General features: G+C 44.6%; 1 protein-coding gene across 1 annotated transcript in view; it reads left to right on the top strand.

The window, feature by feature from the left end:
- Positions 1-17,464, top strand: part of LOC119168632 (uncharacterized) — a 207,567-nt gene that overhangs the window by 24,313 nt on the left and 165,790 nt on the right. The window contains exon 2 of the mRNA XM_075866047.1: positions 1,424-1,509. Coding sequence (XP_075722162.1) covers positions 1,424-1,509 — 86 coding nt within the window. The remainder of the gene's footprint in view (positions 1-1,423; positions 1,510-17,464) is intronic.

Below are 17,464 nucleotides of genomic sequence, written 5' to 3'. Positions count from 1 at the left end.
TTCAGAATGGTAGACACAAGGAAATACCTTCTCTTCTTCCTTCATCACTCTCTTTCTGTCCATGTTTATCTCGAGCTTACTTTCTTTAGTTCTATTCTGACCCTACTTTCAGGTCTCCTTCTTTTTGTCACTCCCTTTTTGCAGTTCTTTCTTTCTTTTTCATTGTTTATTTGCTTCGTTTTATGCTCTACCCCCTTGCTTTCTCTCCTACTCACGCCTCTTTCGTTTCCCACTCTCGTGCTACTTCTCCCCCATTTCCTTTACCTTTTCCCTCTAACTTTCTTGGTTTTTTCTTCTTTTATTTCTTTCCTTTTTTTGAATGAATAAAGAATCACTCATCACGGTGAACCAGTGGTCTTGGCATTCGGCTGCTGAACCAGAGATCGCGGTCGCACTTCGGTGGAGGCAAAATGCCAGAGGCCCATGTACTGTGCACTGCCAGTGCACGTTAAGGAACACCAGATGGTCTAATTTTCGGCAGCCCTCTACTACTGCCTCTCCTGTACCCATATCTTGGTTTCGAGGCGTAAAAGCCCAGATATTAGTACACTATACTGTAGAAGGCTGTGCTATGCTCTCTTACTAAGCCTAGACAGCCGAGTCATTAAGACGCTCGACTTCTGGATGAGGGTACATGGTCTCGAATACCGCTTAGTGAAGATTTTTTCTTTCGGAAACTATTTGTCTCCACTCATTTTTTTCATCCATCAGTGTCATTACAAGCCACTCCATGGCGGTGAAAAGAGGGCATTGCTCAAGTTCGGTGCCACATACCCCTACATCCTGATGATAGTTTTGCCACAAGGTCAATACCACGGCTAGTTTAAAGAGCTTGGCAAAAAAAAAAAGACCGATAGTGTAGTAATCACCATGTGCTAACGGTATTTCTCGTCGATATCAACGTTTTCGGGATTGGTGCCACAGACCTCGCACACTAAACTGCTAGAGGGAATGATTTATTGATTGATTGGTTGGCTGGTATATTGATTGATTGATTGATTGATTGATTGATTGATTGATTGATTGATTGATTGATTGATTGATTGATTGAACAACTTTATTCAACAATATGAGAAGACAAGAAGGACGAAATTCAGGGCTCGTTTTCTGTGTTCCACCCAAGTTAATGAGAACGAATTGACAACGATGCAAATGAAAGTATAGGGGATAATATTAGTATTTGAAGTGTCAGTGGAAAAAAGAAACATGAGTGAAAAGATAACTTGCCACAGGCGGGCACCGAACGTGCGATCTTCGAAGAACGAGGCCTATGCTCTACCACTGTGCTCATCCACCTAGGTGGCACTTGTCAGCCCTCTCCATTTCTTGCGTGTACTTGTGTGTCTGTGTATACAAGTCAGTAGACAATAATAGGAAAGGATCAATGATAATATACTTTTGTTACTTTTCTGCTTTCGTGCAGGTGCCCAAGAACAGTCTCTACTTGGCAAGGTGGAACTCGCCGATACCGACAACGCGACAACAGCAGGAGTCGACAGAGCCGTGACGGTATGTAAGCGGAATTGCTTGAAGGCGGTTTGTCAGCTTTATAACGACGAAAAAATAAAGGTGAGGGGGGGGGAGCGTAAAGGAAAAATAAGTTCGGAAAAATATTTTTCTATATATAAAAACGTGTTTTACGGTATCATCCACGTGGGCTAATAATGTAGCCTGTTTTTAAGCTCTGTTAGTTGTGGCATTTGTGATGGTGCAGACCTGGCAGTTCCTAACGAAATTACATAAATTAGGTCGTATTTTAGTCTAATTCAATGAAGTACTTTTGTACACTGTTTCTTCACAATCTAATGGCTGCTTCATATTAGCAATTTTAAAAACCTACTAATGGACTAACCTGTTACTTTTTAGTAGTTCATATACCAAGTATGCTTTGCTTATGGCATGAAACACATACAAAAAAGGGGGACCAAGGACAAGTTAATCTGAGTGCCAAACCACAAATATGAGAACGAGGCAGGCCAATAAAACAGCCACGTAGCATTTGCAATCGGAAGCGTTCAAGTTGCTTGAACACATATTGTTTAAGTAATGTCAGAGTATTTTCGTCATTTTCAGAAGTAACAGTAAAATAATGTCTTTACTTCGAGACAGCAGTAGTTTGTATTTTACTTTAAATACGTTTAAAATCATTTTTGTAAAGTATTTATTCACGTAAATAATTAGGTTTCTAGCAGCAATTTTGCCATTTCTGGTATGGTTGCGCTAACAAGGCATCACCACGACACCATTGAAGTCAATTAGACGGCGTTGGATCTTCTATTACGGTACGCGGCTGCGCTGCATAAGTGTATGCGACGGCCTCCATGGAGCTTTGGGCCTCTTTTAAAGCCTTGATTCTTAGTAGACACCATAGTTAGAGAAGCTCGGGGCGATTATTTCTAAGCAATAGTTGGAGCATCGTGCAACGTTTTAACTCTTCCGGGAGGCTCCCGGGTCTCTAGGTAGGTTTCATTTATTCTGGTTCAGGAGTTTGATGAGCGAAGCATCTTCGGGTGTAGTCTTGTGGGCTTGTCATGTCGTCATCACAGCTACGCGCCACTTTTCACCGCCGGTCGATACTGTGCTATCAGGTAAATGTTCTTCATTACTGTCTGAACATTATGTTTCGCTTAGTAGCGGCGTCGGAAACCACGGTGGAATTTACCACAGCGCTTAAAATCCCTGAGACAAACGTGCGTTTCTACGGCAAGGTAATCTATTGGAAGTACCCTTTTTTGATCAAGATTGGCGCACGAGAAGTACAAAAAAAAAGAAACCAAAAGGAAGTGCATGACACAAGCGCTGTCTAAAAACTGAAAGTTTAGTGGTAGAAACGTGTCATATATATGCAAACACGAAGCCATAATAAAGCCTTGACACCCCCCCCCCCCCCCACGAAGCACGTAATCAAGTATGTTGTTGATACGAAATCTCAGCATCTGTGAGAGCGATTTTAGGTTGGCTCACGCACCTGCCTACAGCTTTTATGATTTCATGCGCTTCAGCAATTTCTCGCGTGCGCTGGTCAGTATGCCTCATTAACACAGTGGCTTTGTCAAGCACAGCTGCGCAGCCGCACTGCCGGCAATGGAGAGCAAGATGCGAGGATGGTGCACCTTGAGCTCTCCCTTAGATGGACGTTGAGGCAACGTCCCGTCTGCCCAACGCAGGTTGTGTTCCAATAATCACCATAGACGGCTAAATAAACAGCTAAATAAACGGCGGCCATCTTTATTCCCATTCCAATTCTCACGTAGCAGGAAAAGTAGAGATCTTCGAGAAAACCGCATCGTAGACAAATACGACGCAGGCTACTTTGCCGTCTAACGAAGATGGCGACTCAGCAAATCGCTGAGATAGACCGGATCTCGCCGGAATGGCCGTCTGCACACAAGCAGACGGTTCTCTAGACACTCAATCGGAGTAACGTTAAATTTTTTTCAGATTTTAACAGGAAGTAATCCAGAAAATATAGCTGTTTCGTTTGTTTATTTTTGACTTTTTCTTCTCAATGCGAGGTGGCGACTCGTCGCGTAAAAGCCGTCCATACGTGTTCCAATTTTCGGACAGCATGGGTTCGGTGTTGTCTTCTAAGCAGTCAGCGCAGACTGTCTACGTGCTGTCTAAGAATTGGAACTCAGCTGTACATGCACCCATAGAGTTTCCTAAATATACACTTAGAGAGAACTCTGGCGCTTGTGTCTATGGAAGCTGCAACCCACCGCGCTTCAGCAAGCGTGGGAATGGTGACAAGTGCACGGATTTGTCTAATTCTCGTACTTCTTGCTTCGTGTGTGGTCGTGTGGCTTGCAGTTATTTTTTCACGAAACAAAAATCAGTAGATGTTCAGCGGTTGCGCTTCACCACCTTATTCTTTTAGGCTTACCATTTGAAAACGTGTACGAAGTTCACAAGCGGTCATTCTTTCCTTTAAGGCAAAACCGAAACACAGCAATAAACGAAGCTGCAAGTGTGATTAACCGCACGCATGTACAAAGACTAGGCGAATCTATGTATTACCCATCACTCTCATGGTCTCTGAACGATCGCAGCGCCGGCGTCCCCTCTAGTTAATTTTAGAAAACTCTATGCATGTACCCAATGTCCATGCCCACAGCGCTTGTGTGTTGCACTTGATTGTGCTTTTCTGTTTGGGGGGAAGGGGGATTGTGATTTTGATGAGTAAGGTCCAACTAATCCAATTTGCTACTTTGCTCTTTCTTTACACATGACTGCAAAGTGATGATACGTTAGTGTGCTGGGGGGGGGGGGGGGGGGGGGGAATCAGACAACAGAACAAAAGGGTGTTGCTGCGGAAAACACCAGCGCGCACTCTGCATGCCTCGCACCTCTCCAGGATCCACGTAAGGGGAGCAGAAACGCCCGTTCCTACATGCCCCTTCGTCACACTTTTTTTTTACAGGCACCACACTTCCTTTAGTAACACGCGACACCGATCGATATGCACCTATGTGCCCCAACAGCAGGTGTTCTCAAACTTCCTTCCCATGTTTGTCATGGCGTCGCGCACTTCTCAATGTAGAGGCGCCCTTTTGCGAATTTATTAACCGCGACATCAATATTCATGCGGTGGAGTTTGTCTTGACACGCGTGCATGAACAGACCTAGGACTTGCTTGCTGTCTTTTTTGACGAAGATGTCCAGTTTCTCCGTGTCAATCGCTGGTAAATTCCACGTGTGGCGTCACCTCCGTTGCTCTATACGAATCATTGAACAATGTAAACATAACAACCAAAACGATTGTTGGGTTTGAACGCCTCAAAATTACCTTGTGATTATGAGAAAATCGTGGAGGGCTCCAGAAACTTGTACCACCTGTGGTTCGCTAACGCACTTCTGAATCTAAGCAAACGGGCCTCGAGCATTTTCGCCTTCATCGGAAAGGCGGCCGCTTTGGTCGTGATTCAATCCCGTGACCTTTGAGTCAGCATTTCGGTGCCATAAGCACTAAGCCACGATGGCGGATAGAATGCAAACTCTGTCTTTCGCTTGTATGCGGAGGTTTCTCTTCCTTACTCGTCAGATCATGTGTCAAACCTCTTTCAATTAGGGCTTCATGCTGAGTGTCTATGTTTTACGGCTAAGACGTAGTAGGCTCCTTCTTGCTCCATGGATGTACAACTGGCAGCGCGCCCACCGTGGCAATATTGAGGTAAAAAGGGAGCTGGAAAACGTGGTCCTTCGTCCTTTTGCGGGTGGTACGCTACTGCTACAATGCTTTAATATGAAGTGTCCCGATAATGTGAAGTTTTCTATTGTGAGGGGCATGAGGTGCCTGAATGTTCACCGCCTACATCAAACTTTCACCGTTTTCATAGTGAGCTGCCCGTTTTGCCGTTTGCTTTCGGAAGAACGCAATCGGCCCGATTCTTTCCAGGCGCCATCAGCTCAGTTGTGAGCTCTCGGAAACAGGTTTCACTTTCGAGCTGAGAGAGAGACCGATATCCGACGACATTCCAGTCACGTGGTTTCTCTGATTGCTTGGGGAGACGCCGGTGGGCCCCGCTTTCCCCGTTTCTAATCTCTAGAGAATATATATACATTACGGTGCCGGGAACCAAGTTCAGAGAGGGTTAGTAGTAATCACGTCGAACGTTGCTGCTGTTCGCACGTGTCCCTTAAAAAGGAGAGCGTCAATGCAGAAAAGTCCGTGTGGATTTTGTTGTTACTCTCCCTGTAGAAAATGGCAGGGTGAAGCTTATTGTCACTTTAGTGATTTTTTTTATCTTCGTGCGTCTCCACCGTAGCGGTTCACGATATCTCAGCCCACTGGAGACGTCTGGGCCGACAAATACGTGCTGACGATCACCGCGACTTCCGTGCTTTCCATCACACCATTCCCCTGATACACGCTTACACACGCAGGTAGAAAACTGAAGCGTAACATTGGTTCCTAATGAGGTCTCCGGTCTTTCGTGAAGAATGGAGAAACTGGGCGAAAACTTTTTGTACCTTGATCATAGAGTACAAACCGTATTACCACGCACACAAAGGAACAAAAGAACTAACTGAAAAGGCACACAGAGGCGGGAAACAAATAAGCACAGTAACTCATCTCCGCATGCGCAGGCATTTTTGCGCCACTTCCCAAACCCACACGCGTGAGGTTGCATAGGATGGAGCACTGTTTAGCAATTTCATGTGTTCTTTGTGTAAGATAATCGATGACTGGTACACACCTTACCTCATCTTATGTAGAATAAAGAATGGCTGCCCCAGTGTTCATTCGCTCTAATATATGTGACTTTCTTTTTTTACCAAAGAGTAACGGCTTGTCTTCACAAAAAGGTCTTATGCTAAAGAACTTTCATAAGAGAGTATCATACGTTTGACCTACTATTAGAAAAGCCGGATGAACATGGGTAAAACGAACATCTGAAAGATAAATTTTGTTAATTTGGCCACAGTTGCATATCCTCAACCGGCTTCTTGGAGTAGTCGACAAAGGAAGTGACGCGAAACTTGGCATGTTAGTACATTTTATCACGGTGATGGTCGTGGTGCAGTACAGCACACATGAACAGAAGGACCAGCTCCGTGCCGTCTCGTCATCTTGTTGGTTCCTCTTTTAGCGCGCGACCATCTTCACGAGGAAAGAGGAGCGCTGCCCAGGGGCGCTCAAGATGCAGGTAGGCAATTAGTCAGCTTACGATGGACTCTCATGGCTCAAGGTAACACTAATAGCAGATCTCCCGAGGGGCACTCATGTGGCAGTATAGATGAACTGAGTCGCAGGGTGAAAAGGGCATGTCTGGAACAAGGTGTGTGCATACCATATATACAGCTGTGTGAGTCGTTCTAGTACTCGGGGGTGTCTTTATGACCCTGTACCAAATCATACAACGAGCCTATGTATAAAATCTATGATTTTGATTTGCACAGAATGGACTGCTCCTGAGGATGACGGTCACTGAGGCGAATAACTCAATTATTTCCATGTGCATAATGAAACGCAGTCGCTATCTCAAAAAGCACAGCGAGGAAAGTTGCTAGTTGTTCGTATATATATATATATATATATATATATATATATATATATATATATATATATATATATATATATATATATATATATATATATATATATATATATATATATATATATATATATATATATATATATATATATATATATATATATATATATATATGTGTGACGCTATGATGAATGGGCGACGTGGCCTGGCTCATACCCCATGTTTATTCTATTCTGAATTCTTCCTCCTCTGCCTCTACTACTAACTCCTAACCATCGCTACCTTCTTACGTTACAGGATTCCCCTTCCCTCCGAAAGAAGTCGCGTCAAATGAACATAAATGAAAACTGAACATGCACGGCTTAGACCTGTACACTGTCAAAAAAAGAAGATCATTGCAAGTCCGAGGAAGTTTCCGTTAACACACTATAGCTTCACAGGAGAGGACAGCAATCCGGGGTATAAAGTACAGCTCTGGAGGGCGAGGCTGGCTGTTGCGCTCTGGACAACATAAGCATGCTTTGAGCGTGAAATCAGATGGAAACACAGCCGGTATTCTTGCGATGAATGAACGTGGTGTGATGGCCTTGAACCATTGGCTGGATGATTTGCGCAGGGGTCGTGCTATTTGTCTTGATTGGAACCCATGGGTCGCCACCCGTTTGCGTGCTTGTTGACCGAGGCTGGTGTGGTGATTTCTGCGTTCTTGCGGAATACAGGGTATGGTTTGGCGCCTTTCTCGACGTTGTATGTCGTGTTGCCCGAGTCTTGATCTCAACTGGCGAAAGCTTACTCGACGTCCCTTGGGAAAATATCCTGGATTCGATGCTTTCTTTGTTTCGAGTGAGAAATCTTGAATATGTCGTTGGTTTGGTTGACAAGTTTGTAAACGGCTTTCCATAAACCACGTGTGTTCTTCCAAAGATGATTCCATTCATCGTCGTCCTTGTTCGTATAGCCCTTGGAATCTCTGTTGTTCTTGGACTTGCTGGCATTGATGATGTTGCTGCGAAAAGACCTGAGGTGGCAGCCCTTTTTCACCATGACACTGACTTTCTGGGCAATTGAATGTGGTGTCGAGTGGGCAGGTAGTAGTCTCTAGGCTGTTGTGCTGCATTTTGGGTAATGAAGGTAATGCTTCAGAGTTGATAGATACATCATCAGGGGCTTCTTCTTCGCTGTTCGCTGCGAGTGGTTCTTGCGCCTGAATCTGGATGGTAGGTTCAGGGCTTGGCTGAGTATTCTCCGAGCTCCGCAGCTCTATCCCGACCATTGTGAGCGTGCTAGATGTGAGGTGGGCGTTGTGAGCGACGAAAGAGCCAAGTGACGGAAAACCAGGAGGTAGCCCAATTGTGCTAGATGGAAAGTAAGCTGATCCAATGTGTGGAGACTGATTTTCACTCTTTGAGTCGTCATGGCGTTGTTCGGCATTTTCCTCATGTGTCAGCTGGTCTACCATGAACAAGGCGTCCTTATGACACGAATAGTAACCGTTAGGAGCCCTTGAAGAGCTGCGTCGTAGAAAACCAGGTGATGGACCATGTATGTGAGACGAAGCATGAAAGGCATCAGTGGGGTGAGCGACGTCTCGTGTTGCATGTTGAAGCGATGACTTGGGAAATGCTGACTTTCGCACAGAAGGGATGCGCGCTTGACGGTTAGCTTTTTCCCAATATACGCATGGCCTTCTGTAAGTAAACTCATGTGCCACTTCGTCTTGAGGCAGTTGTTGACTCGCGTTGGGCTTTCGAATGCTTGAGGACTGCTTCGGGAATTGACGATAGTGTGCGGTTTTCTCCAGATGGTCGGCAATAAGTAGGTCTTGTTCATAGTCGTTAAAACGAGTGAACATCTCTTCTTTGATCTTTTGCCACGACTCGTCATTTTCAAAGACGTGGGTGAGGTAAAACTTAAATGCCTAATGCTCACCGGAGATGTAGTCAGTGAAGTTGATGATCATCTCCCGTTCCGACCAAGATGCAGCGGAGGCGTGGACCTCGAATAGGTTGAACCAGTCCTGTACGGGTCCGTCGTCCGCTGATCCGGTGTACTTGGGGATGTCGAGGTCAGCCGATGGTTCTGTCATGGTGCCGGTCATTGTCCTTCTAGGCGATGATACGGTAGTCAATGTATGGTCAGGGTGTCTTCTGGGGAACTGCGTCGATGATGAGTGACTGATGAAGGGGCAGGCAGGTCTCCATCCTGTCGACTCGTGTGACGCTATGATGAATGGGCGACGTGGCCTGGCTCATACCCCATGTTTATTTGTTTATTCTATTCTGACTTCTTCCTCCTCTGCCTCTACTATATATATATATATATATGTATATATACAAAAGAATAACTTAGGTTGCCGCAAGGTCATAAGTATCAAAGTAGATATGCTTGATATGCTTTCACATAACAACTGTTCATTCAGCCAACGTTCCGACGGCAGCCCCACCTTTTATGCCTTGAAAAAGACGGGGCTCCCGTTGAAGCAGCGGCTGAATGGGTCTCGTACTGGCAGATTTGGTGCCTTAGGTTGTGTACCAGGGACTATTGGTCAGCTGCCAGCTCGTAATAAGTTTACATGCTACGTGACAACACACAGGCTCAAAAAAGAGTGTGCCACACTCGCTGCCATGGCTACAGATGGCACTGACTCACACTCCTGCGTTTAAATTCACATATATACCCAATACAGTGGATGGGAGGATAGCCCCAATGCTAGAGCATCGAACGCGTTATTAGAAGGTCGCAGGTTCGTTGCATGCCCACGGCAAGTTATCTTTTCACCCACTTATCTTTCTTCACGTTTACCTTACAATTTGGTCTAATTGCCTCCCCTATACTGCCCTTGGCATTCCTGCCTGATATATATATATATATATATATATATATATATATATATATATATATATATATATATATATATATACATATATATATATATATATATATATATATTATGCATTATTATATATATATATGTATTATATATATATATATATATATATATATATATATATATATATATACATATATATATATATATATATATATATATGTATTAGGAAGTTGTAAGCCTTAGGCTTACAACTTCCTAGAAAAGCTCTTTTTTGCCCCACACCGAACTGCCAGAGCCAGGTGGCGCCGTCTGGTCGGGAAGAATGCGTGAGTGAAAGGCAGCATACACAGACCGCTGACATCAGAAAGCTGAAGGGGAGAAAGGGGAGAGAGATGAAGGGGGAAGTGGAAGGAAGAGTGGAAGGGGGGCGCCCAAGGGGAATCCACCCTATATTCTTTTTCTCTTTTTTTTCTTTTTTTTCCTTTTATTTTCCTTTCCTTCTTTCTTTTTTTCTGTCTTTTTCCTCTTTCCTTTCCCTCTGATTCGAGATTGTATAAAGCTGAGCACCAACAAACCGTACCTTTAATCCTGATGAAGGCCGGACTCTAGGCCGAAACGTCGAAATAAACCACGTTGTGAACACTCACGGAGAATCTATTAGGACCATATGCAATGCGACGGCCACTCAACCACCACGCCTGCCTATATATATATATATATATATATATATATATATATATATATATATATATATATATATATATATATATATATATATATATATGTGTGTGTGTGTGTGTGTGTGTGTGTGTGTGTGTGTGTGTGTGTGTGTGTGTGTGTGTGTGTGTGTGTGTGTGTGTGTGTGTGTGTTTCAAGGAACTGCACTTTGTCCTTGGCACCATTCGAAAACTCCTGGGTAGATCCGAAGCAGTGGCGAATGAAGCCCCTAATACTTCCAGCGGGTCGATATTTCGTGACGCCGTCAAAAGGCCAACGTAGACTAGATAGTTATGCTGGCACAGAGGGACGTCGTTTTTTGGATTTTTTTCTCTGTTCATTTGTTTCCTGTGTTTTCTCATTTTGGTGTGTGATATGACTGGTATCAACAGTAAACACAGAAGACAAATGTAGCAACGGGCTTCCCATTCTTCGTGTTTCCTGCCATGTCGCGTCCTGTGCAAAGACCACATTTCCAACAGAGCCTTGCTTTGTCATATGCTTTGGTTGTGGGAATTCCTACACACACGTGACAAGGTTTTCTTTTCTTTTTTTCCCCTGTTACCAACACGTTGGATACCGTCGGCTCCATTTCACAGCTTTATTATCGTTGCGATATCTCGGGCTGCGTATTCTCCCCAGCGTAGTTATGTAGCTGCAGCGTTTCGAGCTCTCGACTGTTGCGTGCCTTTCTTCTATCTCGCGATGGCACTGCCTAAACGGAGCTTTCCAACTGCGCCACTGGCAGTGGACCCGCCACCGGTGCAGTCGTAAAGCCAGCTAATTCAATTCGATTTATGCGCCCGGAGCCTCTTTTATGACTCCCAGGCCCAGTAATTCCGGGGTGCGTGCGTAGAGTTGGCCAAGCCCCTCCCCCCCGCCCCCCACACACACACAGATATGGCTGGCGCGTTGCGCCACCTCTCGGCAGCGCTCTCTGCGAAGCAGTGAGGCGAACAAGTGAAGAGCCATGCTATAAGATTAAGTGATTAAGTGATTATAAGATTAAGTGATTAAGTGAAAGCTATCTAAAAAAACGTTGGGTACTTTATACGGAGTGCACTTGCCAACTCCGGAAAGTCTGCAGGTGTTATATTCGTTGTTGCCGGGTCATGTCTCACACTGACGAGGCTCTTCCAATTCTCCAATGGTAGAACTTCATGCGTTGTCTGTCGTTCCAAGCATAGAGTTTTCTAAAATTACTAGAGGGGACCGTGGCGCTGCAAATGTTCAGCCACTATGGGAATGGCTAGTAGTACATGGATTTGTCTGTAATCTTCGTACCTGCGGGCTCCGAACCCACTTGTGACTTTCCTTATTGTTGCATTCGGTTTTGTCTCGAATGAAATAATGGACGTTGCAAACTTCGTGAGCAAATCAAATCGGCGAGCCTGAAACTGTCAAAGTGGTGAAGTGTAACCGCAGATCTTTTGCTGAACTTCGTCTTGCGGCTAAATGAATTCAGGCCCCAGGAAGAAAAAACAAAGCCGAAGAACGAAGATTAGACAAATCCGTGTAGTATACCCATCATTCCTATGCTGGCTAAGCGCCATGCATTGCAGCTCCCATAGACACCAGCGTCAGAGTTCTCCCTAGTTTACTTATAGCTAACTCTATGGTTCCAAAGTCACAAACTTCACAGTTCTTTTATTTAGGTCAAAGTGTAAGGCAGGGTTGCACAACTAGTTTCATAGAACGGAGCAATTAGAGAGTTCGAAACACTCCTTACTGTGTTTTTTTTTTCATTATGATTACAAGAGGTTACTATTTTGCAATGATTATGTAACAGTAAACACGTCTTAAGGCTCCTATAAAAAAACATGGGGTAAATTACACGGGGTATCCTAAAAAAAGATCAGTCATCAAGGGTACCTAACTGATTTCGCAGAGTAAGCAAGCGGGTTAGGGGGAGACAGAACGTTAGGTGGGCAGATGAGATTAAGGGTCATAGGTTCATGAATATGCAATAAAGTAAAGGGACATGTTTCGATTTCAGAATTTCGTGCTTAACGCCTCGCCGCGGTGGTCCAGTGGCTAAGGTACTCGGCTGCTGGCCCGCACGTCACGGGATCGAATATCGGCTGCGCCGGCTGCATTTCCGATGGAGGCGGACATGTTGTAGGCTTGTGTGCTCAGATTTGTGCGCAGGTTAAAGAACCCCAGGTGGTGAAAATTTCCGGAGCCTTCCACTACTACGCCTCTCATAATCGTATGGTGGTTTTAGAACATTAAACCTTACATATCAATCAATTTTGTGCTTATATTTTGAATCCGTCTTGGTAGGAAGCGCACAACGTTTACACAAAAATACGGAACAAGATACATAAGCGCTTGTGTCTCTTTTCTAATGCTCTCGTGTAAAAGTTGTTCCCTTGTCACCAAGATGAATGAATACGAACTTGCCTGATATAATTGTTTATTTTTTATAAACTTTGTATTCGTAACGTCAGCTTGACGTTATCAAGTTCAAATCGGTGAGCTTTTTTCGCATTTTGGTCATTTTGACTAAATGTGTTCTTCAACTTTGTCATAAGTGTCTGGTTCCGCTTGAGCACGTGCGCCCCTGTTTGCCGGCTCGTGTCTTCACTCCGTTCTTTTGGCGCCCCACCCGTTTGCCTCACCGTTCCAGCTATATAAAGCTTTGTAATAAAGTTTCGTAGTAAATAAAAGTGTCCCATGCAGGGAACGTGATTTCTGTGTATGAATGAAAAATTATTTAGGCCCTGACTGGGGAACCTCTATTCACTACAAACCTTCATTTAGTTGAATAAGTGATGAAAACGGGTGTGACGCTGAAATTGCGAGGTGAATACACGAGCCTACAAACATGGCCACGCGTGCTCGTCGGTTTTCGCCTTCACTTTGTCTCCTTCCTGCTCGCGCCACACCTACTTTCCATATATAGAGAACCAAGTATAGCTCAGCAACAGGCCCCGTTAGCTGAATAGGTGTGCGTAGCAGTGTCAGATTGATTTACTAGCCGGCCCGCATAGCTACCTCGCCAGGAAGACACCATAGAATCTAGCGCGAGAGCATTTTCGATGGAGGTGAGATGCTCGAAGCTCGTGTACTCTGATTAAGGTGTACGTTAAAGAACCCCAGGTTAGTCACCATCCCAGCTAATTGAAACACCCATAGCCCTCCTCTAGAGCGTCTCTGAAAACCAAATGGTGAGTTTGGGGACGTTAAACCCTTACAATTATTATTATTATTATTATTATTATTATTATTATTATTATTATTATTATTATTATTATTATTATTATTATTATTATTATTATTATTATTATTATTATGTGCACTCCGTCATGCGTTTTAGGCTTTAACGTATCATTTCAGCTTGCCAGGCATCTTTGGGTGGCCGAAATTGTTTTTTTTTTTGCGTCGTTCACTGGTGAAGGCGACTAGCAAAGTCACGTGCGCTGTAACTCCCTCCCATTCTGCGCATAGCAAATGCGATTACACGTGCTTTGTCTTGTTTCGTCCGATTATAGCAGCTACGACGAGTGTTGTAAGAGTGCACACAAAAATCAAACGATAGCACCATCACTTGATATTTCGTGCTGTTGTGTTCCTGCAGTACAACCTCCATAACGCGACCTCTATAACGCGAAACGAAATAAAAACTAACTATATAAAAACATCCAGCCCAAATGAGATATGAACCCGGGTCCCCAGTGTTCCAGGCCAGTACTTTACCACTGAGCCACACCGCTGCCTGAACCTTCGTTGCGAACTGACTTCAGGTCGAGGAAGGAAGCGCGGTGATATAGTGACAAAGCGTTTTAGGACAGTGAAGGAACAACCAGGCGTTATGCAATGCGGATTGTGCAATGAGCGGGTTGATGATCGATATGTAGGGTTTAACGTCCCAACACCACTAATGATCATGAAAGACGCCGTAGTGGTGGGCTCCGGAAATTTCAACCACCTGGGATTCCTTAACGTACACCCTAATCTGAGCACACGGGTCCTCAACATTTCTGCCTCCATCGGAAATGCAGCCTCCGCCGCCGGGATTCGATCCTGCGGCCTGCGGGTCAGCAGCCGAGTACCTTAGCAATACTTTTTTGCAGACTAGTTGTTCATACATAAAAAATTGAATTGCTGCACAAACTTGAAGGAAAACAAGGGAGACAGGAAAGAGCGCACTTTCCTGTCTCCCTTGTTTTCCTTCAAGTTTGTGCAGCAATTCAATTTTTCAAGTGTGTACCTTAGCCACTAGACCACCATGGCGGGGCTAATGAGCGAATCGTCGTAACCTACAACTTTTACAAAAGCTTCACTCATAATTCTTCATTGGCGTCAGGCACAGAACAAAACAATTGTTGCACACAATTTCTTGGAAGTTTGTAGCGGGTACCATGCTCCTGCGACGAGTGATGAAGGATGGCGAAGGAAATGCCTCCCGATTCCCTACTACCAAACAGTCACGATGGTTTATGACGTAGTAGGTACCCTGAAAGTTTCCTTGTTGCAGTTACCCAACGAGTGTTTAAAAAGGCTCCAGGAAGGCCACTCTTCAAGCTTTCGTTGTCAAGATGCTGCGCGTTCCGCGCAGGTCTGGCGTTTTATTTTCTTCCATTGTTCAGTTCATTTCTAGGATGGCATACACTATAACCCGTCCATCGGGCGTTCGCCATGCCGGCCTCTTATACGAGAACGTCCATCTTCAACCTTTTGGCCATTCAGTGAGCCACAGCCGAGAGAAGCGATGCGCAGTCGTACTCTGACTGTTAAGACAATCACGCACGTTCCGTGGCAACGCGGCCGTCAATGCTAGGACGTGCGCGCGCGCTCAGTACATGCTCTGGAAGCGACGCTTCGGGATGCGCCACCGTGTACGTGACTTGGCTCACGTGCTCCTCCGAACGTACGCGCAAGAACACGTTTTTCAGCTCATTTTGCCTCTCTTCTCCTACAGCAAGAACGACGTACATGGGGCACCGATCGAAGTCTGTCTGTGTTCTCACTAACTTTTTCGCGCTAATGACTTTTATATGAAGACTCATATCTTAATGCACTCTTTCGCAGTTTGGAACTAGTGACGAATGGGGATTGTGAGCTTAGGCTGTTTCTTCGCATGCCATCACAACTTATTTGCACTATCTTGTTAGTGCTAGGTTAGTGCTTGGGCTAACACAAAGAATGGTAAAAAAATGAGGGAGCATCACGTGGTTCTGCGATCCTCGGTAAGCCAACTTCCTCGGACCAGTGCGCGATGCGTCGTGCGTAGGCTCCCGCAGCAACCTCAGCAAATGCAACCGAAAGTGAGATGACCAATAGCAGTGCTTGTCTATCACGTGACCACGTCTTTTTTCTTCGTTAAATTCTTTCTGAATTGTAGACTGCAACGTTGAAACGTGACGCTCCCTCATAGTGTTTTCATTCCTCGATGTAGCTAAGCGACGAAAAAACAAGGCTGATGTCAGGGCAAAGATGACTTAATGATGGGTGTAACATTGCGTACTATTAGCTAACGTTGGCCTAATGATGGCTGACGTTGAACAAATTGGCTAATTGACCGCGAATGTATTATTATGCTGGTTAACCAGATAACCAGTCTGCAACAGCAACATTGTCTCTTTTCAACCGGAGTAGAATTACTCATTAGTCTGTTGTACTTGTGAGCGGTCGCACTATAGTTCCGGTACTTCTCGGGCTCGAACACTTGTCGTCCGATTCCTGCCGCCATGAGAACTGAGGCAATTAAAGCCGTTTTCTATAGTCATTAGTCAATTGTCATACGTGGGACTTTATCATTTTGTATAAGAACAACGCTTTGTGTGAAATAAACTAGTTGCGAGAAGCAATTGTTGTCTGTATTTTTTGTTCATTGGTGCCTCGTCTCCCTGTGCTGCTTCACAAGTAAATGTAAGTGATCCAAACGTACCCGAAATCATCCTGGTCAGAAGGCTCTCATAATCGAATATTTTGCATAGGAGAATCTTGACTTACATGACATCCTATATAAACTGTAAATACTTTTGTCAGGTTCGCTTGCACATTTTTATATTTGCTTATTCTTTCTTTTATACTTCTTTTCTTACTTCTCTTGCGAAATCCTTTAGTTCCCATACCAATACAGAGCAGCATGCCAGCGGTATATAGACGCCGACAACGAACACTATTTTTCTAATAAAGAGTGGCTCTGCTCATCAAAGAAAGACATTAAAAGACACAATTGTGGGTGTTTTGCTAAGTGCCGGAGCCTACGTGCGTTGCATAGACAGCAAAATTCTCTTAGTTCTGCCCAAATCATTTTGCAGCGAAGATGGCTTGGTGACACCAAAACCTGCTCCTCCAATATACGCGATAACTCCTAAGCGCTCGGCGAGCCTATGAGAGGCGTATCGGGAAGAGAACTGATGGCAGAACGATTCAAGAACCAGGAGGCCAAGACAAAAAAATACAATAAACCAAGATAATGTATGGTTGTGGTAATAGCCACCGTGAGCAATATGTGCTATAGATTACGCGAGCGTGTCACAAATAGCCTACCTTGAAATTAACTAATCAGCAATGACTAGTGAGGCAAAGGTTGAAATGCAAGGCAAGAGTGCGAAGGCTTGCCATCTATAGTGCGAAATAGCACTTTGTGTGTGTGTGGGGGGGGGGGGGGGGTGAGTGTGAGTGTGTGTGTGTGTGTGCGTGTGCGTGTGTGTGTGTGTGTGTGCGTGTGTGTGTGTGTTTTGCAAGCCGTTGCGTACAGCCGTTGTAAACATTCGGCAGCGTCACCTGAACTTGTTTGACTAATGACAGATGTTAAGTGCTGGGGCTTGTTGCCCAGATACTACTTCGATATGCTTGGATAGGATGTCGGAATGTATCGCTATAGCATCTCGGCAACAGATCCCAAAGCCACGTTGCACTGGCGTCAATGAAATCGTTTCAGGTCATGCCGCGCAGTTATCGAGTTATA

This window comes from Rhipicephalus microplus, chromosome 6 (assembly GCF_043290135.1).
Source record: "Rhipicephalus microplus isolate Deutch F79 chromosome 6, USDA_Rmic, whole genome shotgun sequence".
Lineage (NCBI taxonomy): Eukaryota > Metazoa > Arthropoda > Arachnida > Ixodida > Ixodidae > Rhipicephalus > Rhipicephalus microplus.
Note: the sequence above shows the minus strand (reverse complement) of the source record. Positions and strands in the feature narration are given on the sequence as shown.